This window comes from Phoca vitulina, unplaced genomic scaffold (genome assembly GCF_004348235.1).
Source record: "Phoca vitulina isolate PV1807 unplaced genomic scaffold, GSC_HSeal_1.0 scaffold40, whole genome shotgun sequence".
Lineage (NCBI taxonomy): Eukaryota > Metazoa > Chordata > Mammalia > Carnivora > Phocidae > Phoca > Phoca vitulina.
Window position 1 is genome coordinate 15,541,728 of NW_022589743.1, and position 26,523 is coordinate 15,568,250.

Here is a 26,523-nt window from a genome sequence, read left to right on the forward strand (position 1 = left end):
TGAGCGTCTACCGGCCTTACCGTGAGTGTGGCCAGGGACATGAAGCCAATGAGGTTATTCCATACTTTATCAATGTCCTTCAGCAGCTGCTGGAGCTTCTCACTGCACACTGCGGTGGCTTTTATCCCAAGCTCCACACGCTTGGTCACTCTGTACACCTCAACGACACCTGCAGGGTGAGAGCGCCAGGTGAGGGCGGGGAGTGCAGAGACGGGCAGCACAGGGCCCCACTACCGCTTGCTGGTATCTTAGCTGGAAATATGGACTATAACGTACTACTCCCTGGGACCAGTCTACACAGTGCTGCAGTGTAAGAGCTCACACCACCACTACACTACCTGGGTTCAAATCCCGGCTCTGCCACTTACTAGCTGTGTCACTCTGGGCAAGTCACATAACCTCTCTGGACCTTACTTTCTTCATCTGTAAAATGGGGATAATAAAAGCACCTCACCAGAGAGGATTAAATGGGTTAATACTGTAAAAGGCTTAGAATAGTCCCCGGAGAACAAGAGACACTATGAAAGTATTAACTCATTTTTTTCTGGCTTCTTTATAAGTCCATCTGTTTAAGTTGGGAAATCCCATTAAACTGGCAGAAAATGGGAACATCAAAAGCCTAGAAGAATCTGAATGTCAAAATCATCACAAAGTAATTAAGAAATATTTCACTTCTCTGAATGCCCAATGATTTACAAACCCTGTGGCTTCATGCATCTTTTATATATACTTAACAGAACATAGGATGGTTCCTCTCCTGTGGTCTCTGAATTGTGGCTGAATTCTTCCAGCCAGGATGAAAGGTGCCAAGTATCTTCACTTTCTAAGGACAGCCACCAGACACATGCCCAACTTCCCCCCGAGCCTCTAGAAGAGAGGACTGGAGGAATTCCAGGGGGTCTTCAGAGTAGGGCACCAGGAGCTGGGGTACAGTGCTCTGCTTTTCCTCTTCTTTCCCCAGAGGAAGGGCAGGAATGACTGCTTACCCTAAGCCAAGGGAGGGGGCTTCTAAGACAATCTTTCACAGATACCAGGAAATCTAGACGAGGATAGACAGGCACCCTCCTACCGGTCTGTCTGTGCAGTGGGGCTGTGCCTGACTGAGCAGGGGGCAGGAGCTAGAGCGAGGCGGCAGAAGCGAAGGAGAGACCGCATCCCTTCACCGCCTGCTCGGTCAGCGCACGTCTGAGGGACTACCGTGTGCCAGGCACGGGTCGGGGTGTTAGAGGCACAGCAGGGCTCAGACCGAATCACTCCCTTTCTGGAGGTTCACTCCAGGGAGGGAAAGAGATCATCAGCAAAAATAAGTAAAATATACAAGCTATTAAAGGCGACAGGGCAAAGGAGACATCAAGCAGGGAAAGGGACAGGAAGTGCAAGGGTAGGGTTAGGGGACACAGTTATGAGAAAGGGAGACCAGGGAAGACCTCACTCAGAAGGTGGCACCTGAGCAGAGATCTGAAAACGATTAGGGTCCAGTGCACGTGGCTCTGGCCATGGCCAAGCCTAAACTTCAGGAGGAGAGCAACACTGGACTGGACAGAGACTGGGGTCTCAAGTTGGACTGGGACATTTAATAGCTGAAGATGGTCAGGGAGGTAAGGAATCTGCGAAGTCATTAAGGGGGACAGAGGAAGAATCGACAGAGCATGAGCATGGTAAGGCATTAATTGGAGACCCAAGAATTTTGCTGAGATCAGGAGTTGGACGCTTAACTGACGGAACCACCCCAGGCGCCCCCACAAGGATTTCATTCTAATGCCTCATCTAGGTCAGGTTCTTTGATAAACCAATAATGCAGATCCAAGTTTACACTGTTGCTGGTATGTGTATAAGGACTTAGAAACTTCGCCACAGGGACCTTAAGTCAAACAATTGTTCCTGTGACTTAAGCATCTTACCTACAAATGCAGATGCTACTTAGTGAAGTCACATGTAGCTTGAAAGATCTAGGTCAAAATACTTAACGTAAGGGAAAACTGAAAATATTGTGAAGTGTCAAGATTTTGAATAAGTAAAACACAAAAGAACATACCTAATAAATACTCCATGCCTTGAGCTGACTGGATTACTTCTGTGCACACACAACTACTACTGATTCCATTTAAAGTATCATTTGCCTTCTTAATGACCTACGGGAAATGAAATCACATCACCTTAGAAAATCGAGAAAAGTCACTGCAAATCAATTTCCTATTAGGAGAAAACCCAACGGAGAAGCCAGGAGGTGTGAAAAAGCACGACGGGCTGATAGATGTTTATGACTATGCGGACACGAATCTGAGAACTTAACTTTAACCCTGAAGAAACAATCCTCCATTTCTTTGGAAAAGAGAGAGGTTCTTTAAATACTATTTTAATTTAGGCAGTGTTAATGATATCATTTTGTTATTTTTTAAACACAGTGACAGGTGAGGACACAAGTGACAAATGAGCCAGTGTTTGCTATCATATATGTGAAAGAAGCCTCCCTTAAGCTGTCTGACTTTCCATAGAGCTTCCCTTTGCACGAGGCCATCGAGGGAGGGCTCTCCTCGGGTTTTCCTCTGTCCATTCAAATGAACCGAAAGAAGGCAAAATGGCACAAGACAGCACTTACATGCATGTGAGCACCACAAAAATGACATACTCACATCTAGGGCACTCCCCAGGCATCTCTGCCATTCGTATGCATATCTCTCATTCTCCTGTGAAATTTATAACAAGAACTGGGTTAAACCAGAAAGGCCGGAATCCTCTATGACTTCTGTCCATTTAAAGAGCACTAGAAGACTTTCCTTTTTATTAAAACCACTCTACTTCAAGCACAGTTTATCTTTTGAAACCACTAATGACTATTCAAAATTATTAATACGTGTAACTTCTGAGCACAGGATTTGCGAATCTGAGGGAAATGTTTTGTAGCAGCTTCCCTCTGTAAATGTTGCCTCATTTGTTCTAGTAATAGCGTAAACTGCGTCAAAGGTGCTCACCACATAGATGTTTCGTACGAGAGCCAACCCTAAACCACCGGCTTCCCGCGCCACAGCTAGGCCGCTGTGCGCGTATGAGTGACAAGGAGGGCCAAGGCGGAGAGTTAAGAGCATTGGCTGTGGGAGGAAGACAGTGTGGGACTAAGACGCAGCCAACAAACAAAGATCCGGAACATTCTCCCCCTCTCCTCCATTTTGACGTTTTAACGTTCGCTAAGTCTAAAACAATAAAGTCTAAGCGCTCAAAGAAAAGTTCCTTTAAGCACTTTCGTCCTTGTGAAGTCTCATGAATAATTTCAATTTTAGGGTCACTGACAACTTTTGGCAGATGTCCCATCTGAGAAGTATTTTCATCCAGGGCTAATGTTACCATTCTCTCCCTCTAATTAAATATTTTATGTCTGGTTCCTTGTGACTTTCTGCCCCCGCTTCCCCATAAGTATCTTTTCTTGAGGCCCTCAGTGCCCGGCTGGTCTTCGACCTGCCCCCTGGAGGAAACTCCCCTACTCACCTCCACCTCTCCTGTCAGATCTTTGTACTTGTCACGGATGACAGGCAGGGCCGGCTTCTCACTAAGAGTGTTGGAACGGTCTCTGAAAGGCTGCTCCAAAGCCGGAGAGGGAGCAGAACGGCTTATTTCTTTATCACCAAGGCTCAAACTCCTTTTGTGTGATCCTGGAGAAGCGGATGGCACGGTCAAAGGTCCTCATTACTCAGATTAATTCAAGCCAAGGCTTTTCCTTGCTAACACGACCCTCTCTTCTTTAGATGCTTATGTCATGAAGCATTCAGAAACACAATCCTTGTTCATTCTTCTCTGGCAAGCTATCCAGGCATATCTCAGGAATAGCGTGCATTTGGTTCTAGACCACGTCAATAAAGCGAGTATTGCAATAAAGTGAGTCAAATGTGCATGTAAAAGTGATGTGTACCCTACACTGTAGTCTGTTAAGTGTGCAATAAAGAGCATTTTAAATATCAGTGCATAAGGGTTGGGCTGCTTTTCCAGGCCTTAGTCATGGATTTGCACCGAGCTCCTACCTACTCCCAATCCAACAGAAATCAATGATGCCTTTGGTCAGGATGGGCTTAAAGCAGGAAGGGCACACTCAAATGTCTTTGGGGAGTAGGCAGGTCAAGTAAATGACTGAAGTAGGTCAGCCGGAGACAAGAAGTGGTGGGCCTGTGACACCGGGACAGCGCGTCCCATCTGTCAGAGTGCTACTCAGCCCCATGGGGTTGTCAAAAGGGGAGACACAGGCTTAGTAGTGTCAGATAGGACAACTTTTCAAGAAAAGCTAGAAATCTAGTGCTCGATTCGGCAGCACATATACTAAAATTGGAACGATACAAAGAAGATTAGCATGGCCCCTGTGCAAGGATGACACGCAAATTCGTGAAGCGTTCCATACTTTTTAACAATAAAAAATTTAAAAAAAAAGCTAGAAATCTAGACTAGGAAATCTCATGATTCTTATATACTGGCAACTGTTCCACACATTAAAAAACCTTCTGTGTGGCTCAATCAAAACAAAAGTCTGCAGACCGGATCCAGATCCATGGCTACCACGCTGCAGTCTCTGGATTAAAAAATACCGTCCATGGCCAGGGAGTAGGAGCAGAGCTAACTTGCCCACAAGTGGATCAAATCCATTTCTCTGGCTCTTTTAACACAGTACCCCTCTAGCCAACACGCTAATGAACAACAGACTCTGAGCTATGTTTGTTTTTAGGCCCAAAAGCAATTATCTGAGGGATACTGGCTTGCCTTCAGTTCAGCTGCAAACCTTTTTTACAGCTATGTGTAACAGACCCTGACTTCAGAGGCTGCAAAATCTATTTCCCTCTAAACCAGAGGCCAACTTTTTATTCGTATGAAAGAACATCTATCATCTCAGCGGAAAAGACCATAGAGTACAATAGTCTACACTGAAAGCTACTCACCTTGAACAGAAAGGTCAAAGGTCGCCAGCTCACTTTTGATCATTTCTTCACTGGATTTCATTTTGCTCTGTGAATTGGCCACCAAAAAGTCAAATTTGCTGATTTTGGGCTTTTCACTTTGAAACTCTCCGAAGTCATCTGAACACTCTTTGGGGGTGTCGTGAGAAGCGCTGCTGGAAGCTGGGCTCGGACAGGTGGCCTCCTGGCTCCGTTCGGCTGTTGGCAAGTCCTGTCTTGTGAAATCTTTATACTCCCCACTTTCATATTCCTTTTGGTCACTGGCCTGAGGAATCACATCTTTAAAATTGGCAAAAGCTGGGAAGGCGGTCTCTGGAAGAGCATCTTCACTTGCGAAGGTTGTTACTTTGGAGAGAGAGGTCATGGTGAGGTTTTCGGAACTGCCAAATGAAGTCTCTTTCTTTTGAAGAACTGAGGCAGCTGAGGAGGACCCGCTTCCTGCTGAGAGGACAAATGGAGAGAGTTTTCTGCCCTGAGACGCATCATCCCTGTCTGACCAGTCATAGCTCGTAAATGTGCTCACTGCAAAATTGCTACTGTAGGTTCCAAAAGCAGCATATTTTAAGTCCTCTATATCTGAAAGGGAAATAAGACCCCACGATTAGAGGCAAGCTCGCGATTTAGGCAAAATGCCCTAAACTCTGCAGAAGCAAAATGTCTAGCATATTTGATTAGTTTTATGCTATGCTGGAGTTAACTAAATTTAGAGCTTGTACTAAAATTAAAGGAATCGGGCTGTAAAATCTGATCTTTAAAAACCCACATTAGCTTTGAGTTGGCATTTATATTTAGTTACAAACAGCCATTTTTTTTTTTTTTTTTTATGTAAAGATTACTATAAAAAGACAGGAGTATCATCTACCAGTGTATGACATGGTTCAGGTCATTTAATAAACTGTTCACATATAAACTTTAAAATGTACTTACAATACTCCCTGCCTAAAACTGGTCCCCTTCATCTTGACTTGGTTGGGAAATGTTCCTTTAACACACGGACATATTAAACGTACATGACAAACTACTTAAAAACTGACAATTTCTCAAAAGTGAAGTGAAAATAACGTTACCTAACTTTTAACCCATTCTTAGGAGTCTCTGTCTCAGGCAAGATCAAAGGTAAGATTTTAATTAAGCAGTTACTTACCTAGTTGTTATTGTCAATATGGACGCCACACTGCTGTGATGGAGTATGAGGAAAGAAAAAAAATCAATCTAATCTACTTTAGCCTCTAAAAAATAGAATCAAACTTCTGGGTTCTGGTGGGTTCCTGTTTCTCCTTCAACTATGTATCAGCCCCTCATTAAAAAAAGAAAAAAGAAAAGAAAGAAGAAAAAGAAATGCTGGGGCAGAAAACTCATTTTACAAAGTAGTCTTATTATTCGTTTAAAGAATTTAAGAGGTAGCATAAAACAGCAGAGAGAATGTAAGATTTTGTTTTAAGCAGGCTCCATGTCCAGCGTGGAGCCCAATGTGGGGCTTGAACTCATGACCCTGAGATCAAGACCTGCGCTGAGATCAAGAGTCGGAGGCTTAACTGACTGAGCCACCCAGGCGCCCCAAGAATGTAGCTTTTTAATTTAGACAGATCACGGTTCAACTGCACGGTGCCACCTACTGCTTGCGTGACACGACGCAAGTTATTTAACAGTTCTCATAACTTTGGTTTGCTTCTCCATAAACCTAGACGACCATGGCCTTGGAAGGGCGGTGCTGTGACGCGTGTAGAGGGCCCGGCTCGGCGCCTGGGGAGCAATGCGCGAGAGCGGGCCTTGTACACAGCACAGCGGCCGCCGGCCTCCATCTGACATTTAGTTGCTGCCTTAGGGCCTAAAATGGAATTATTTCAGAGTACAAATGAAATGTCAACTCATCCTTTTAATGGTCTTAATTGGGGGGAGTTTCCTGCCCGTTTTCAAAGAGCAAAGCAGCTGAGGCTGCGGAGCCACGCCTCCCGCGGGCCGCCCGTCCAGTCTGGCTGACAGGCTGAGTTTCATTTCCCGCTCGGCGGGCCAGGCCGAGACTCCCTCTCTCTCGCCACCGCAAGCGTGGTTGGCAAGGCAATGCTCCAAAGTCCTGTGACCCAGGTTTTGCTGACTAAGTCAATAGGTGAACCACACTAGGTCCTTGTGTCTGTCTTCCCCTGAGGATGAAGGGATTCCTGACATTTCCACAGCTCTTCTAAGAGTAGACTCCAAACCTCTCTCTCTCTTTCAACTCAATTAGGAAATGGGCACTAAATAATAAAAGTGGGAAACTGTGGATTACACAAAAGGCGAACCAGCAAAAAGCAGATAACTTTCACAGAACAGTGTATTTTAAACCTCTGTGGTGTGAACGGTACCCTTCAAATCTGGCTGGTTAAACAGGAGGGGGAAAGAAAGATTCAGGTGAGAAATGTACAGTTTAGAATGAATAAAAAGAGGCCCCAGACAAAAATGCTTTCTTGGAGTCTGGCTGTAGTGTTTTGTCCCTCCCACCCCTCCCCCAAATAATGAAAGGGATCAGCAGGTGCCCTGACTCAAATGAGGTGAACTGCAATCAGGAGGCAGATGCAGTTAAACATGAGAGTCGTCTCCAAGGGGTGCATTCAGAAAAATGTCTCACAACATGGGTATTTTTTATTATCAGACCCTACTAGAAAGCTTTTTGTGGAAGCTGTATTATGAACTGCTCCAAGAATCTCATCTACTAAAAGGGTAGCAATTTTCCCAAAGACCAAAGGTAAATTTAATGAAAAGTTAAGCTCTAGTTCAAAAACCACAACCCAGTTGCTACGTTAATAAAAAGACTCTTTTGCGCAATTATGCAATAAGAAAAAAACAAGGGTTTAAAAAAAAACAAAACAGAAATGATTGTAATATAATCAGGTAAAAGGCACTATAAACAATAAGGGATTACGTTAGCTGAAGAGCTTTTAAATATTTTTATAATACTACAGATCTTCAACAAACCTTACTTTTATTAAAAATGAGAGGCATAACATTTTGCCTTTTGGAGCAACTCACAGAAATGACCGAGTGAAAGATTAAAAAAAAATTTATAATAAAAAAAGAAGAGTAAATATACAAGATATACCAAAATCCAGCCTCAACGTTGATTTTAAAATTTTACTTTGCTTATTCACTGGCTACTAGAGTGTAAAAAAAAATTTACTGAAGTGCAATGCATTTGAACACATAAGGAAGTACTAACACTGAATTACGTAAGGAAAATGAGAACACTGTCTTTCTAAGTCTTAGCATTTTTAAATAATATAAAAACTGAGTAGTATTTTCTGGAATGGGGAATCTTAGTAAGCCATTTTCTAAGAAAAATGTAGTAAATCAGTTCACTGAGGGAAGGTTAAACCAAGAAAATTTCTCATTTCCCATGTTAACAATTCTACATTTTCTAAGCAGTCAAATTACATGTATTACTGTATGATGGTTTTCAAAATATTAAAGATGCTGTAAGACCCACAACGTAAGTGATGGAAACCCTGTCTGGAAAAATGATGTGGAATAACCCACATTTTGTAATCGCTGAAGTTTCTATAGATGGGTTTTTCATTTGATAGCTGAATTCTGAAAATTGCGGGAGAAACAGGAAAAAGAAAACAGAGAATGGATGCCATAAAATGAAAAGAGAATCACTACTGTGTTTCCAGTTCTCCTGGAGAGCTCTGGGGCTGTGCTAGGTGGAACAGCAATTGCACACAGATAATAGGCCAAATTGTGTGCTGTAATACTGGTATTTGTTGGCAACCAGGAATGTCCTATTACAAAGGCCAGAGGAATCAAGTAGGCGAGCTCCTTTCCATCATGGAGCTCAAATCAAGACATGGATTTCTTGCTTATGCTGGCAAGTAACCCTAGCAGTCTCTTCCATAACCTCTGTGCAAATCCCCTCTGAACGGATGCTGAAGACAAAAACAAGATATTTCTTGGAACAAAGAATGTGAGCCGCCACTACACGACGCAAAGGCCATACCGATTTCCATGGAAATTTTCTAAAGCAGTAAGCATATGCCCAGGTGATTAAGTTCCTGGCTTTTGAGAAGGGAGTTTAGAAAAAGCAGAAAGGATACATGTGCAAAGTCCACTATTCTCCAGGGTTTTATATAGCAATAAAAATGTTCATGGGACTAAGGAAGAAATATCTTTTAATTTCCAATAGTGATTTAATCCAAACTTCACATGCCAAAGCAAACCATGAAATATTCATACATCTCAACTTCTTTCCACCCCTGACCCTGTTCTACCTTCACATGCTCTATTAACTATAGAACCTGGCTATGTCCTGGAAGTCTCAAACACTCGGAGAGTTAGTTGTTCAAGAAAAGAGGAATGAAAGTGATCACAGTGTGAGTATGACAGGCTACAAAATGCTGTGGTATAATTGCCTTCTAATGTTCCCTAATCTGCATAGAAACCTCCCATTCTTCCTTTGTCCCAACTCACAGAAATCTATGGTTTAAATGATACCCACGCTATCTGTAAGTATGCCCACGTTTCTGCACCAGTGCTTTCAAGTTCAACACAGAAAAGCAGCTATTCTGGGGATATTTTAAGTCAGAAGGGGCTGGAGGGCCAAGGAAGAGTTTCAGGATATACAGTTGACTCTTGTATGATACGGGTTTGAACCACACAGGTCCACTTATACGTGGATTTTTAAAAAAATAAATACAGTTTAGCACGTAAATGTATTTTCTCTTCCTTGTGATTTTCTTAGTAACATTTTCTTTTTGCTAGTTTACTTTATTATAATACCTAATACATATAACATACAAAATATGTGTTAATTGACTTTACATTATCAGTAAGGCTTCTGGTCAACAGTAGGCTCTTAGTCAAAAGCTGTATGGGGATTTTTGGACCACACTGGGGGCAACAACCCCCATGTTGTTCAAGGATCAACCATACAGTGGGACTGCTCATGGTCATCATGAAAAATCTCATTAAAAAACCCACCAAATGAGCACAGAAGATGGCAACTGTAGGTGGGGCCTTTTGGCCATGCAAGAGAGAGGGCAGCACCCAAAAGACCCTCTTATGCCCATGACCTTATCATGCTCTCAAAGCCATTGGCCAACGTTTTCCAAAACAACTTATCAAAAGAATTCAACTGATGGAAAACAAAGCCAGAAGCAACTCTTTAAAAAGAAAATAATTTGATTTTGAGTTATTTTAGGATTTAGCCCGGCTTCTTCGATACTGCCAGTGTCCCTTTCATGTTCATCTGCTACTTTTAAAAATCAGCAGAGATTTTAATGTGAACAATAGAGTGATTGTAGAATATGAATACACTTGTATAATTTCTCAGGCACTGATATATGACATCAAGCACTAGCTGTATTACTTTACTTGACATAGGAGTAAACAGAACAGTATTTTTTGTTTGTTTGAACCTATAGCATAGAGTTCTTCAAGTCTTTATTACAAGTTTATATTATTATATTATTAAATGAATGTGATTATGTTTTACACACAGTTATATTTAGTTATTTTCTGCAGCCTGTTCAGATAAATGCAGAAAGGGCAAAATAAAGCAGTCCCAGATGGACCAATCTAGCATTAGATAATTCCATTGACAAAGGAATTTCCTCACCAAAGCCACCACAAGATTGGTCTTAAATATGGCACAAGAAAATCCTAAATAAAGGGCAGTTGGTATCATCACTATATGGAGGCTATACCAAGATCTCTTTCTTCCAATTTAGTTTGCAGCACACATCATAATTAAGACATAATATATTTATCCAAACATAGTAGTTTGAATGGCAGACTCAGCTTTTCTTTGAATTAATCCAAACCCCAACATGCAACTTTTTTCTTTCTCAAATGGCCTATTTCAGATACTGTGAGTGATCTCTCTGGAATCCTATTCAAAATCCTCATCTAATGGTTTAATTTCCTGTCTGCCTCAAATTTTTAAAAAAGAAAAAAGAACTAAAATCTCAAAATATAAAAAAAAAAAAAAGTCAACCGTGGAAACAATCTTTTTTTCCAAGGTCTTTACTGGTCTTGGGTTTATGATAAAGTAAAATAATAATAATAATATTCCCAAGGTTTTTTGCTATTAATATACTCTAAAATGGAAAAAATATTTTCCAAACTTGGCATTCTCTTATTGCTAACTTTTATGTGTCTTTCTAGAATTGTTTTCTTAAAAAGGAAAGTGGTTTAAAGCTTACTTTGAGGACATCCCCTAAAATTGTTTTAAGAACTTGCTTTATGGGGGTGCCTGGGTGGCTCAGTCATTAAGCAGCTGCCTTCCGCTCAGGTCATGATCCCAGGGTCCTGGGATCGAGCCCCACATCAGGCTCCCTTCTCGGCGGGAAGCCTGCTTCTCCCTCTCCCACTCCCCCTGCTTGTGTTCCCTCTTTTGCTGTGTCTCTCTCTGTCACATAAATAAATAAAATCTTTAAAAAAAGAACTTGCTTTATGGACTATGAGTGTAAAAAAAAAAAAAAAAGACTCAGGGTGGCTTCATGATACATTCTGAAGCTGGAAAGATAACATGCTCTACAATTAGAGCCCAAGTGCCCATTTCAGACTCACACTGAATTCAGTCCTGAAGACTTCCTGATATTAACACTGAACACTCTCCATTACAGAGATTATCAATTTAAATTCAGTTTTCATGTACTGTGCTCAGAAGTCCATCTCAGTACCATTTCATGATTTATTTTCAGTCAAACTTACAAGTATCTAGTTATTAACAGATGTATCCCCTGTCCCCAACACTCAACTCTTAGATTTGTCCCCTCAGCTGCTCTCTCTCTTGTCTTGGAGACAGGCTCTGTCTTGTTTACTAAGCAATAAGATCTACTCCATTTTTTCACTAGAAGAAAGGAGTAAACTTTTCCTATTGCATAGTGTAAGGTTAAAGTTAACGTTTTAATCCAGTGCCATGTTAAAAATTTCTATCAATGGAATTATAAGGGGCAAAGGCTAAACCAATACTTTCTTAGGAGAAAGGTATTTGAAGAAACAAAACAAAAGGGAAAGACCCTCTAATCACAGGAGGTGCTATTGCTTTTCACTTGATACGGACCAGGTATTTCTCTGGTCTAACCCTGAAAAAGTACAAATTACACACATCCCCACACTTTCAAAATATGCCAAAGAATTATTTATTAACATAGGACTTACAGATCACAAAAGAGAGTGGTACAGAAGAGCTGGAAAAGAAGTCATCAGAATAAGCATGCAGATCAGTATTTGCAGAGGAATATACCAAAGCAAGTTTGAAAAGGCACATTCACACAGAAAATGTCTAAATTGAAAAAAAAGACATCAGAAAAGCAGCCAAAAAAAAAAAAAATACTAATAATAAGGCGCTGATTAAAATACAACGATTTTCAATGTCAAAGAAGAGCTACTTTACAGGTAGGTAGCTAGCTAGCTACAGAAGTCTTGCTAACCCTTTGAGAGTGGCACAAATGAGGGTAAGCTCTTGCTGCCAACAAAACCAGATGATCGTAATGACTGCACATCAAGATGCTTCAGTGCCAGAGAGATTAAATTTGGTGGTGGGGACAAAAGCAGCCTAGTTGAAATTATATGCAGCAAGGGCTCAAAGGGTTAAATGTAATAATATGCAGAGAAATCAGGCAATGTTATTAGTATTATCTACCTTCCATACAAAGAATTATAGCAGGAGTTAAAAGAGACAGTATCCCCTTCAGAGTTAAGTTAGGGTTTCTAAACAAGATTAAGGTCCAGAGACAGCAATCTACTAGGTTTCATTCTCTTTTCATCAGCCCCCTTTTTATTTCTCCAACAAGAAGTACCTTTAACCCTCAAACTAAGAGAGCAAGAGACACTGTGGTCAACATGAGGTTAAAGTAAAACCAAACTGCATTGAAGAAGTCCCTGCCATTTACCTTCGACAATACATGTATGCAGCAGTTTTGCTCAACAACAGTATAGCTCATTGGTGAGACATCAACCCCTTTTACCAACCGCTCTAAAGGGATACTGCTCCTTTCTGACAGGCGGTTTACAGGTCAAAAAGAGGAAACAATCTGCTTTTGAGAATATCCTCAAACTGAAGAGACTTGGCTTGAACATTACAGGTTCCAAGCTGGGGATGTTCCAAACATACATAAAAGAACATGAGCACAGAAGATTATTTTAACAGGTCAATCAAAACAAGCTCGGTCAAAAAAAAAATCTCCCCTCCCCAAATAAAATGAAAAAAATTAAAAAGAAGGAAAAAGAAAAAGACATCCCAAACCTGATTTAGACTCATCTCATAAAGACGTCTAGCTTGGCACTATGAAAGAATATAGATTCACTTTCAGAAAAATAGCTTCTAATTAATAACTTTGGAGTCCAAAAGGCTAGTATACATGTCATGAGATTTTTAAATAAAAATCAGATATTTTTCAAAAAACAGAGCACTTTGCAACCGACCACCGTGGCTCAAGCAGCTCATACAAAAAAGAGAAACAAAATCACTCGATCAAACAAACAGCAGCAAAAAAAAACAGGAAAACGTCTGAGGAAAAGTACAAAAAAAGGAAGTAGACAGTGGGGCGCAAGGAGCTCTGCAGACAGCCCGCTCCCTCGGACAGTGCCCTAGCCAGCCGCTGTGTGAGACGCATCCTGCCTCTGAGAACCTGCTCCTGATCCAGCACACTGTTCAAGGGTACCTCCGACACTTCAGTCGCCAAAGGATGGATGCAATTTTGTTCTCTGACTTACCAACTTGATATATGCAAAAGCCGTATTACTTTGACGTTTCCGCCACAATCTGTAAACTTGGAAGTGTCTTGTGTGTCCCTCTCTAGTTAAAACACAACAAACCCTTCAAATGCGTAATACGTTCTCTAGAGTAATACAGTAATACTGAGAGAGTTCTCATTATTAAAGGCCACAAAATGAGTTTATCTTTCTACATAACATACCAAATAACAAACCAAAATAAAAACGAGGACACCTGGGAATCTAGTTTTTATGACAGGAAGCTGGACTAGAGAATAAACCACTACAAGTAAATCCATACAGAGTTTAGAGAGAGCTCCCTTGTAAGACGTTTTCAAACATTTTATGAGAAAGTTAGTAGTTACCCTATTCTACCATCTACAGATTTGTTACGATTTAATATTTCCAGTCATAGAGTTCAGGCCGAAAACCGTACCTGAATTCCACTAACAACTCACGCCCTCCTCCTGCCAGACTCTGGCACACAGGACATCCACAGACAAGCTTTCCCTCCTCTCCTGTGGGGACGTGGCCAACTGCAATACAAGCGGCTAGACATTTTTACTTTCTTGGCCTACTGAGAGTCAGTTTCTGTAAACCGAACAGACTACTACATTGGCAGCTGCCAAACAGACCCAAGAGAAGAGAGAAGGCGAGGGCAACACTGACCTCACTCACAGAAATAGAGGAACATTACTGACACTGCAGAAGTCTTTGTAAAACTCCTAGTGATGTAGGGTTCCTTCAGCAGTGGATTTTTATGTGCCTCTAACACCAAGCTGGTGTTCGATTTCGAAAGTAAAAATATTTTAGTGATCCAATCTAAATTCCACAGTATTCATGGGATCCATATGTCCAAGTATCTATAGAATCAAATTTAACACTGCTTTAATGGGATTGGCAACGAAGATGTCATTAGAAATTCATAAAGGTTAAGAGCCAGAGCCTCACTCTACTGTAAATCGACACCCACCAAACCACCTTTGAAATCTACATCACCATCACCAGAGTAATCTCACCAATTCCTCACCTGCAGCAGGAGGATGCTGGCCACTAACTGTTGGTAAATCCAAAGAGCTATCAGACATGACATGCTTAAGATCTCCTCCCACATCAGCCAGTTTCATGTCAAACTGAACAGAGAGTGCATCTTCAGAGTCCTCCTTGCCAACACTGCTGCCGCCGATGGAAGGGAGATCCAAGGACTTCACCGAAGCAGAGTCTTCTTTGGTGTGTCTGAAAGCCACTGATTTCTCGCTCAGGGATTTGTCTGAGTTCATGGAAGAAAATTTACTGGAGTGGAAGTCAGCAAAATCATCATCACTTTTTCCTGAAGGAGTGTTATCTTTCAGTTCTTCACCACCTAGTCCAGATCCTTCCAGAGAAAGTTGTTTGAAGACATCATATTTGGTAGACGCGGCAGCTGAGTTTTGTCCAGTCTTCACTGTACTGCCCGAGCTGCCGGTTAGAGGAACAGGACTAGCTTCCTCTTTAAGGGCATCGTATTTGTCATCGGCCTTTTGCTCAGCTGAAACAGAGCTATTACTGAAAGCCATAAAATCTGCAAAGTCATCCTGCTCCCCAACAGATGCTGGACTAGAATATTCCCCAAAAAGGTTGAATTCTCCAAAATCATCAGCCAGACTAGACATCTTCGTGGATGCCAATGCTGTCGTGGCTGCAGCAGATCCTGCTGGCGGCGGTCGTGTGGAAACAGCTTTGGATGCACTAAACGCAGCTGAAAAAGGCAAGGGTTTCTCGCTGCTGCAGTTAACAGAGGAAAACATGTCTAGGTCTGCTAAGTTCAGAGGACTTTTCACTTGTGTTTGTTGTTTCTGTTGTATAGCTCCTGAGGGGAAGGCCGCTGGAAAAGTTTGGTCTTTTGTTGGTGGTTCTAGTGGTGATAGACTGTCGGCAGTTTTAAAATCGGTGAAGCCGTCATCAGTGCCTGCGGATCGGAATTCTGCAAAGTTTTCTCCTGAAAGAAAAAAAAAAAAAACACAGCCAAATGAATAAGAATGCTGAGCTGAAAACCACATGATGCACAGCATATTAAATTACAAGCATACTTTTAGAGACTATTCCCTCACCGGCTTGACATTATTTAACTACACTGTAAACCCTACCAAAACATCTCTTTGGAAACTACACATCTGTTTCCACCTTGAAGGCTAGTGATACCAAAAGAAATACAAATCAAACCAAGAACACCTAACACTGTCAGTTTCATTTGCTCATCTAAGTGTGCTAGGTCTCCTAGTGCCCGGTCCTCCAGTTGGCCCAAAGCGCTGCTCTCAGGACTCCTCACTACAGCTAGCCAGCCAAGCACACAAGGGAAGGAGAAATACGTGCTGGAGGATCCCGAAGAGACACACGTTGAAATAATGATCCTTTAAAGATGAAATGTTTTACATGGTGATCAGCCAGGAAAAAAATGTCACAGGTACCAATGAGGTATTATGAAAAATCCTGCATCTAATATTTAGGATGTGAAACACTTTGCTCAACGTGGCACTGTAAGCATATTGTTAGATATCTTGTGGTCTTGCTCCAGTATATGGAGGCATTAATTTAAAGGGAACTTTGATGAAAATTTTTGAAAAGGTATCTACTTATTTGCAAAGCATTCTAGCTAAGAACACTTTTTTTAAGATTTATTTATTTATTTAAGAGAGAGAGAGAGAGAGAGAGAAAGAAAGCAAGTGAGTGAGCATGTATGCTCATGTGAGCATAAGCGGGAGGGGCAGAGAATCTCAAGCAGACTCTGTGCCGAGCAGAGAGCCTGATGCGGGGCTGGATCTCACAACCCTGAGATCAGACCCAAGCTGAAACCAAGAGTCGGACACTTAACTGACTGCACCACCCCCTGCTAAGGACACATTTTAAAGTGGTTTTTCTATACCCTACAACAAATAAGCCAATCTCATGGGAAAAAAAATCTGAGTACTTGGGTTGTTCTTGAAATCATCCATCCCACTGTACCAATGAGTACTTATTCTTATTTATTAAAATTCAGAGGGATTTGAGTAAATACCAACTGTATTAAAAATTTCAAAGGATAGGATTTAAACTTTATATTGTGCTATTCTGAGGAAGGAGTTACTGAAAATTTTTTTCATCATTTTTTAGAGAAAATAGGTACAATGTATTTCCAATAAATAAATTGACTCAATTAAGATGCTGATAAAAATCTAGACCCATGATTCTAAATAGAGTTCCTTTTATTATCAGAGTAACGTTATCACTCATAAGTATGAGGTTAGGATGCAGATGATCTCAGTTTTTCTAATGCTGTCTGAAGGTCTTCCATAAAATCCACTAGGTTTTACCAAGTAATGAAAATCAAGAGATAAATCAAAATATAAATATAGCTATACCAACATCACTTATTTGAAAATATGAGTGCTATTTCTGGAGGGTTATAAACTAAAATATAGGCTTTAATTTCTTTGTCCATTTTTAAAATTCTATTTGTCCCTAAAAATGAGATATAGAAACAGATGAGCTATAAAAGTATATTTCAAACCAAAATCTAATTCTTAAAACTGTCATTAAAATAAAACAGGCTTTAAATATATTGTGTTTGTAACATGATATACACTTTGATATATCATAAGAAGAAAGCATGGAAAACAATGGAAGCTGATTTAATCAATTCACCAGCATAATTCATCAACACAGAGAAATCTATTTAATATTAGGGAAATTTTAGAAAGAGAGGAACAGCATTCAAAATTTCTGTATTTTATGTTTTCAAGACATACCACTAATAAAACTAAAGTCAATTTCACAAATTGACGGGAGAAGCAGATGTAAAACTTTAAAAAAAAAAAATCACCCTATAATTTTGGGTAAGTATATTACTGATAATATTTGTATCATTTCTGCAAATGAAAATGTAACAAGCAGCCAATTTAGTCACACACTATATTTTTGATGTGCTGCTTTGAAATTATCTGTGAAATTGACAAGTTTTGCTTTGTTATTTTTAAAAAGAAATTACTACAGCAAACTAAACTTACTGATGAATTGTAAATGTTTCCATTAGAAATGTAAGCTGTGTGAAAGGGTCAAAAAGAAATAAAAATGGGTCGGTTTACAAGTTCAAAAACAAAGGGAATTTTGGGGCAAATAAACTAGTTGCAGTCATTGGAAGCATGCATATCAGACGGTACATTAATCCTCTGAATCCCCATAAATTCCCCTCTCTACTTGTCACTCTTTAGGCCCTAAAAACATTTCAACAGAGGTCACTTTCTGCTAAAACTTCAGTAAGAAGGGTCACTTCTCCATATACAGTATTTTCCTCATCTCCTTAAATTTATGGTTTAAACTGTAGGGGTAGGAAAAAAGGAAATAACATTAATCTCTGTCACTTAGTAACCTACGAAACCCACAGTTCTGAACACAATACTACATGATTTTTCATAAATTCTAAGACACTAACATACTTGATGCATTCAGGCCAATGTATTTTTTTTTTTTTTAAAGACTTTATTTATTTGACAGAGAGAGAGGGAACACAAGCAGGGGGAGTGGGAGAGGGAGAAGCAGGTTTCCCGCTGAGCGGGGAGCCCGATGTAGGGCTCGATCCCAGGACTCTGGGATTATGACCTGAGCCGAAGGCAGACGCTTAACGACTGAGCCACTCAGGCGCCCAGGCCAATGTATTTTTAATGAAAACAGAATAAAATATATTCTTCTAAAATGAACAAAGAGTTGGCACCTCTACCTGGAACTCTTTAACTTAAAGTTAAGGCAGGAATGAAAGCAAACCAACAAACATGGCAGCAACAATACGGGGTTCTATTACTAAAGTACTAATAAAAGCAGCACTAAGGTACTGTTTCCATTTTGATGGCACCACCGTCTTTCTCAGGAATAACATACCTATGATATGATGATTAATACCACCCTACACAAAGAACTCTGATATTAAACCATGCTCTTTACTCCAAACTTGCCTTGGCCCAAGAGGTAGGTGAGGAAAGCACTGCAGGGAGTCAAACCCAACTAACAAGCCAAAAATTCCTCTAGGGTTTTTGTTGTGTGTGTGTGTGTGTGTGTGTGTGTGTGTGTGTGTGTGTGTGTTTGAGATTTATTATTTTAGAGAAAGAGAGCATGTGAGTGAGCAGGGGGAGGGGCAGAGGGAGAGAGAATCCTGAAGCAGACTCCCTGCTGAGCGCAACCTCAGGACCAAGATCATGACCTGAGCCAAAATCAAGAGTTGGCCCTCAACAGACTGAACCACCCAGGTGCCCCAAGTTCCTCTAAGGTTTATCTCTGTACTCCTAGTGCCTAACACAGGCATTGAGGAAAAAAGTTATTACATCCTAAAGGCTTGAATGAAACAAGGCAACACTTCTAGAACTTAACAGCTATAAGGGATTGAGTATTTTTAGAATTGGTGGGTCTTTCTTTTTAGAGATATTTAAATAGTACACTTAAAATTTTTTTAAAGATTTATTTTTGCAACAGAGAGAGAGAAAGTGCACACAAGCAGAGGGAACAGCAGAGGGAGAGGGAGAAGCAGGTTCCCCACCGCCGAGCAGGGGGCCTGATGCAGAGTTCCATCCCAGGACTGTGGGATCATGACCTGGGCGGAAGGCAGACGGTTAACCCACTGAGCCACCCAGGCGCCCTAAGCAGTACACTTTTCCCTTGGACTTTCACACATACATTATCTTTCCTATAATCTCCTCTCACCTCCCCCCGCCACTCCCACCCTCTTGGACAGAAGGGTGAGAACAAATGATTATAAAAGGATGTTTCAAATTTGAGCACTCAATACACAAAGATAGAATATGGCACTGTACTGAGGAAGAAATCCTCATGAGAGTATACAAATATCATAGCATGTGCAGTTAAGCTTTGAAGGACATAATTTGACCTATGGATTATCTAAACCCTACACATCAGGTTAGGATTTAACCACAAACATAACTTCCAGTCTTTACACATATGGCTCTCAAACTATCATTCTATATTCCCTTCTACTCTCTTTAAGCCCTTCTATAAATCCCTCTTACCTCATCTTATTAAATTATAGCCAATTTTGAAAATCTTGAAAAGACTGGTTGCTACCTTTTCCATAGTCCACAGACTGACAACAGTTCAAGTTCTTGTTAAACATTAAAATAACTGAGACCAGTCACAGCCCTCCATTTGATACAGAAGTCTAACTTGGCTCGAAGGCTTCCAGTGAAAGAGAACGCACTAGCTTCAAAAGAAATTGCCTCGGGGCGCCTGGGTGGCTCAGTCGTTAAGCGTCTGCCTTCGGCTCAGGTCATGATCCCGGGGTCCTGGGATCGAGCCCCACATCGGGCTCCCTGCTCAGCGGGAGGCCTGCTTCTCCCTCTCCCACTCCCCCTGCTTGTGTTCCCTCTCTTGCTGTGTCTCTGTCAAATAAATAAAATCTTTAAAAAAAAAAAAAATTGCCTCAATTTGGGGTTTGCCCTAAATTTTAGAAAATAATTTCCAATAGCTGAACCACATTTTGTTTCCTTATAATTTCCAGAGGTACAAAGCCAAAAAACCCTCACACACACACAATATTATAAAGACATGTTCAGGAATACCACTGAAAGAACCATCAAAAATATTTTTTATTAAAAATTGAGGGGTGCCTGGCTGGCTTAGTCAGAGGAACATGCGACTCTTGATCTTGGGGCCATGAGTTCGAGTCCCACATTGGGTGTAGAGATTACTTAAAATAAATAAAATTTTTAAAAAATTGAAGTAATTTAGGGGCGCCTGGGTCGCTCAGCCGATTAAGCGTCTGCCTTTGGCTCAGGTCATGATCCCAGGGTCCTGGGACCGAGCCCTGCGTCGGGCTCCCTGCTCAGCAGAGAGCCTGCTTCTCCCTCTCCCTCTGCCTGCCATTGTGCCTACTTGTGCTCTCTCTCTGCCAAATAAATAAATAAAAATCTTAAAAAAAAACAATTGAAGTAATTTATCCATTTAAGGAATCAAAAACTTACCTGAAGATTTACTCTCTGCTGTCTGTTCAAGTTCTCTGAAAGCACTGTATTTATCACCAGGCTCTATGATGAAAAGACAGAAAGTCCATTAAGTTTAAGAACCTTGAGATTAAAACTCAAGGAAGTAAGGCAGGCAGACTGGGTTAACCAAACCATACATACTTGACACGTGGTGTAAGCATTTTATACATTTCTCACAAAAGGCCACCACTAAAAAGGTTTACATTCATAGGTTTATGAATTGACAATGTGTTTTTACCTCCAAATGGAACAGTATTTTCAGAGGACTTGTCAGCTGTAATTCCTTTAAACACAGCATATTTATCCATTGAAGCTGATGCTTTAGTTCCAGGAAGTGGCATCAACAAAGAAGGGGCACTATAAGGGAAAATGAAATATTTCTTAATGACTAGAACATTGAATCCTTCCCTTATCAAGTAGAAGCTTAGAATTAAAATGGCGAACAGGTATCTGGTTAAAATTCATGGCTCCCTGCTTTAAAAGTTAGAAACTGTTTATATTCACCACAGAGGCGAAAAAACATTTTTTTTAAACATCCTTTTTCTTGTAAAAATATACTGACACACCGCCCACGTGATAATTCTTTGTTTGATTATCTGAAGAGGAGTCAGACCCACACTGACCATCTAATCATCGCTGTAAGTCACAAAAACAGTTGGAATGGCTCTGGAAATAGATTCTTATAGAATGATGACCTCCTAGAATTTTAACTTAAGGTCCATAAAATTGCAAAAGTGAACTGTTCCAAATATGTACACCCAATATTTTAGAGTAAATTCTGTTAACCTTCATATAAATTATTCTTTGAAATGGGTTCAGAATGCAGAGGTAGAATAGTTAAGATAAACATCTATTTATGAAATGTTGTTCAAGCCAAGATGTAAATTGTTCTTATTTGATCTTAGTGCATTGCTTACTGGCAGAAGTTCACACATCTGATAAGCAGCAGTAGAGTTAATACAATTTACATTTTTACAAGGACCACATCAGCGGTTCCAGAAGCTATCTTTGTAGCAAAACAACAATCACTTCAAAATTAGATAAAGATACTTTTGCCTGTGGACATATTTCTCGCTGGATGGAAAAATAGTGTAATGAGTAGTATCTGTGTGGGTAATTCTTGGATGGCTTAAACACATACTATAAAAGCATAGCTTTTTTTTTTTTTTTCTTATCACACCCAGGCAGCTCCCTGGAAGAACAACTTTACATATGAATGACTACATTCCACCACTAGTTTGTGTCATTCAATACCACACACACAAGTTATATAAATGGATTTCTATTGAGTTTTTTGCCCTGAAGCAAAAATCTTTCCACAGTCATTTAAATAGTCTTATCAGTGGCCTACAAGCAAGGTAAAAAACCCAGCTCTTGCACATGCATGCTAATGGAGGTCCACAGGGCTTTAGGACTTAATGCTATCAAACATTATAATTTCACATCACTACCAAACAGCTGTGATGTATTTGATCTTGACAAACAGGTCATCATCTATACATTATAGGTGGATTTTTTAAGTTCCATAAGCAATTAAACTACAACTCATTGAATAGAATGTTACATATAAATAAAAGTAATTAATGTTTGAGGGAGAAAAAAATCACAAAGTTGAACAACCTATTTGTTTTTCATGAACTGCCAACTTTAGCTACGGTCTTATAAAGCCCACTGGTAAAATCTACTAAATGTGACATATAATTATTATTAATTTTAAAATTATTTTCAGGATTTGAAAAAAATAGAGGAACTTCAGGTAATGAAATACTGATTGAAGTCAACAAAATAAAATTCCACTCAAAAAAAAAGCTGACTCAGACTGTAATTTTATGCATATTACAAATGAATAATTCATTCTAGTTCTCTGAAATTATTTAAAAAAACCAAACTGTAATCACCATGACAGTGTTTAGGCCAGTTATATAAAGTACATATCTATTCCAAATGTGAAAACTGTTATTTCTATTTAATACTAGTGAAAGATACTCAGTGTTTTAAATTGTTTTAAAATTTAAGAACCTGCAGGCTATTGAAAGATAAGACTTAAGAGAATTTGGCTACCAAAAAAAAAGTATTTTGCTTTTTCTCTAGTGCATCCATTTGTTTTACAATCACTCCATGTGGCTGTCGTAGATGATTTTACTTAGTTGCTTACCCTGCCAAAGGTAGAGACATTTTAGACAACAGGCTTGAGCCACGGAAACTTAATCAAGGCAAAAGGGCTCACAGCGACCACCTGGATGAATACAGACAAGGCCATCAGTCCACTCAGCTCAAAATGTCCACAGGCCCTAACAGACCAGTGGGCTACTTGGCATCGCCACCAAATAGGGAAAATTCCATCTGTGGCCATACTTCCCCATCGTCCCCCTTTAAAAACAGCCCGCACCCACTGCCTGGTGGCAGATGGTCTCTCCTTTGCTGTCCTGCCGGATGCTCCCTCGCGATGTATTCAATCAGCTTCTATCTCCTTTGTTCTGCCTGGGGTGAATCCTTTCACAGCCCTGCACCACGGGCCGCCACGGGCTTCCACCCTATTGTCACCCCACATTTGGGGTCTGATTGGAGAGACACCACACTAAATACTGCCACTTAAAAAGTAAAATGAAGCTAACCAAAACCCCTACACCTTAATCCTTTTTGAACTATTTTAGCATCGGTACCCCATGTCTGTGGTGTCTACTGTTCCAGGCTCCCCAGTGCCCGGCTCACAGTTAAGTATTTTGTGAATGCATAAATGAATGACACTGCTGACTTCCAGATCCCCTTTCATGCCGACTCAAGGGCTAGCTATTTCTCCTCGGACATCCAGTTCGACACCGCGTCTGACCAATTTCTCAGACGCACACTTTTCAGTGCCTGACTCTAAACCCAGAGCACCTCTCCACAGCTCACCACAGGATCACTATGACAGCTGAATTTACCCACACAGTAGCAGGGATCACTTTCCTCAGGCCACTTATTATCTCTAAAACCCTTTACAGATTAGTCACAAATCATAAGCCATCCCACATTGGTGCTGCCCTTAACTAATGAGATTTTTTTTTCACAGACTAACAATACTCTCCACTCCAGCCTACTTAACACCTTACTTGTCTTTTCATTTTCTTGAACAAATAATGCCCATTTTTTGCTTAAAAATGCTACCCAAGGGGCGTCTGGGTAGTTCATCGGTTAAGAGTCTGAGTCACTGGGCGCCTGGGTGGCTCAGAGGGTTAAGCGTCTGCCTTCGGCTCAGGTCATGATCCCAGGGTCCTGGGATCGAGCCCCGCATCGGGCTCCCTGCTCAGCGGGGAGCCTGCTTCTCCCTCTCCCGCTCCCCCTGCTTGTGCTTTCTCTGTCAAATAAATAAATAAAATCTTTGAAAAAAGAAAAGAGTCTGAGTCATGGTCTCAGCTTAGGTCTTGATCTCAGGGTCATGAGTTCAAGCCCCGCGATGGGCTCCCAGTGTGGAGCCTACTTAAAAAAAAAAAAGTGCTGCCCAAAGCAGTCTCACCTAGGCTTAGCCATTTATATCATCATTTAACAAATATCCCTTTAAAATAAACTCATAATATGGAACACAGATCATTAACTAGGGAATTCATTATACACGTACACACACACAAAGACTGAAGGACCAATTCTAAGAGAATTTTATCTGATACCATAAATACCCAGATAACACCAAGCTTCTTTAGAGCAGGAACTGCGTTTTCTGCCTTTGTAGTTCTAGTCCTGCCCCAATGTCTGGCATACGGCAGGTGGTATGTAAATGTTTTTCAGTGAGTAAATAAACAATGAGTGTGGATTCTTAGACATGAGCAAAATGTTTTCATGTAAGCATGGAAGTAATCAAGTCAGAACTGAAAAAAAAAGACTACAAAGTATGACTATGTATGAAAGTGAACTATTATGTGGAGATAATGCCACACAAAATTGCTAATATCCCATATATCTTGGATCTGGTCACCATCTTAAAGTTTCACCCACTGAGAGTTTTTTTTTCCCAGAGGAGTAAACCACTAATTTGATGAATCTGGTTTACAACCTTCATACTGCAACACATTCATCCAGTAATCCTTTATTAATTACATAATATGGTTAAGTACTACAAATACAGCCATGAAAGACTGTCTTCAGGTATGACAGCCTAGTAAGGGAAACAGGTAAACCAGTAACCAGGGCACAGATATCTAGAAGTCACCAGGGCAGTAAAAAGGGAAGGGCCCTCATCTTTGAGGCGGCAATTAATGCAGAGAGGTTAGTAAAAACTTCCTATGTTGTTTTTTTTTTAAAGATTTTATTTATTTATTTGACAGAGAGAGAGAGAGGAAACACAAGCAGGGGGAGTGGGAGAGGGAGAAGCAGGCTCTCCGCTGAGCAGAGAGCCTGATGCAGGGCTCGATCCCAGGACCCTGGGATCATGACCTGAGCCGAAGGCAGACGCTTAACGACTGAGCCACCCAGGCGCCCCTAAAAACTTCCTATGTTAAACTGACTTTTGAAATAGAACTAGAATGAACTATAGAGAGAATTTCAGATTGAAGAAAGTAAAAGGTCAGAAGCCTGAAAGAGCAGGATCAGTTTGGAGTCATTCTGGCATGGGTGGAGCATGAGCTGTGGGGGAAGGGCAATGGTCGAGAGAACAGGCAGCGGCCAGAGCACATATAGCCTTTTTCCAAGCCAAGCAGAGCTGACAGAGTTGGTGGTGGTAAGGGAGAGCGCAGGGAGCCACAAATAAATGGATGCCTCTTTCTCATTTATTAAACACAATGTTAACTATATTCAACCCTTTTCTACCTGTTTCCATGCTGGGAATTACTTGTTTTTGAAGAAGCAGGCAACTCTTGGAAATCACTGAATGAGTCATCAAGGGAGCCTGACTTAGAAGCATCTTGAAAATCCTGGAAGTCATCTTCTTCTGGTTTTACCACCTAGGTGTATAGAGGACATTTAAAGAGAGAGATAGAATTGATAAAAGAGTAAGTAACAAATTTACAACTGTCAAACTCAAAAACTACCTTTTAAATCTCCCAGTTTAGGTACCTAAATTAGGTAGGCATGACTATCTAATTTTAGAAGGACACACTTTAGGTATAACACCAACTCAAGTATCTAAAGCAAGAATCTGTCTTGTATTTTTTTATTTTGGGGGGTGGTGGGAGGGTCACAGGGAGAGGGAGAGAGAGAATCTTAAGCAGACTTCACCCCCAGTGTGGAACCTGATGCGTGGCTCAAACTCACGACCTGAAATCATGACCTGAGCCAAAATCAAGAGTCAGAAGCTGAACCGACTAAGCCACCCAGGTGCCCCTGTCTTGTATTTTTATTTTATTTATTTACTATCTATTTTTGAAGATTCCACTTATTTGTTTGAGAGAGAATGAGAAAGCACAAGAGGGGGAGGGTCAGAGAGAGAAGCAGACTCCCCGCCGAGCAGGGAGCCCGATGTGAGACTCGATCCCGGGACTCCAGGATCATGACCTGAGCCGAAGGCAGTCGCTTAACCAACTGAGCCACCCAGGTGCCCCCCTGTCTTGTATTTTTAGATACTCTCTTGTACAAATGGTAAAAGACTGGTTTAAAGAACTAATCTACACAATTTTAAAGCAGCTAAATCATATTTATTACTGAGAACCTGCCATCTTTAAAAAACATTTTATACACGATATAAATTACCAAAGTGATACAAGCTTGTTATAATCCATTAGTGTATGTATAAAGTCAACAATGAACACTGACTCCTAATCACATGCTCTGGAAGTAAGTACTGTGAACAGTTCATTTGTTTTATAGAAAAATGAGCTTATACTATGTTGTTCTGCACTTTAAAAAAAAGATGTAATTATAAATATAATGTGGACATCTCTTCCATGTTGTACATGTAGTAGTTCTTCATTTTAATGATCAAATAG

The 26,523-nt window shown here is 40.6% G+C and overlaps 1 protein-coding gene and 1 non-coding gene across 12 annotated transcripts in view; one reads left to right on the forward strand and one right to left on the reverse strand.

The window, feature by feature from the left end:
- The window catches only part of SYNRG (synergin gamma), a 77,874-nt gene that overhangs the window by 16,984 nt on the left and 34,367 nt on the right, over positions 1 to 26,523 (reverse strand). For 7 of the 11 annotated variants that reach the window (XM_032428526.1, XM_032428520.1, XM_032428518.1 and 4 more), the window contains 9 exons: positions 25,409 to 25,542; positions 20,865 to 20,983; positions 20,606 to 20,668; positions 14,656 to 15,603; positions 4,917 to 5,510; positions 3,484 to 3,647; positions 2,634 to 2,687; positions 2,036 to 2,132; positions 21 to 169 (listed from right to left, as the gene is read on the reverse strand). In XM_032428526.1, the coding sequence (XP_032284417.1) occupies positions 21 to 169; positions 2,036 to 2,132; positions 2,634 to 2,687; positions 3,484 to 3,647; positions 4,917 to 5,510; positions 14,656 to 15,603; positions 20,606 to 20,668; positions 20,865 to 20,983; positions 25,409 to 25,542 (2,322 nt within the window). The remainder of the gene's footprint in view (positions 1 to 20; positions 170 to 2,035; positions 2,133 to 2,633; positions 2,688 to 3,483; positions 3,648 to 4,916; positions 5,511 to 14,655; positions 15,604 to 20,605; positions 20,669 to 20,864; positions 20,984 to 25,408; positions 25,543 to 26,523) is intronic. The other 4 variants (XM_032428527.1, XM_032428521.1, XM_032428523.1 and 1 more) reach the window with 2 other exon arrangements.
- On the forward strand, positions 4,282 to 4,388 carry LOC116647761. The gene has a single exon (XR_004302369.1). It is a non-coding gene; the product is annotated as a U6 spliceosomal RNA (small nuclear RNA).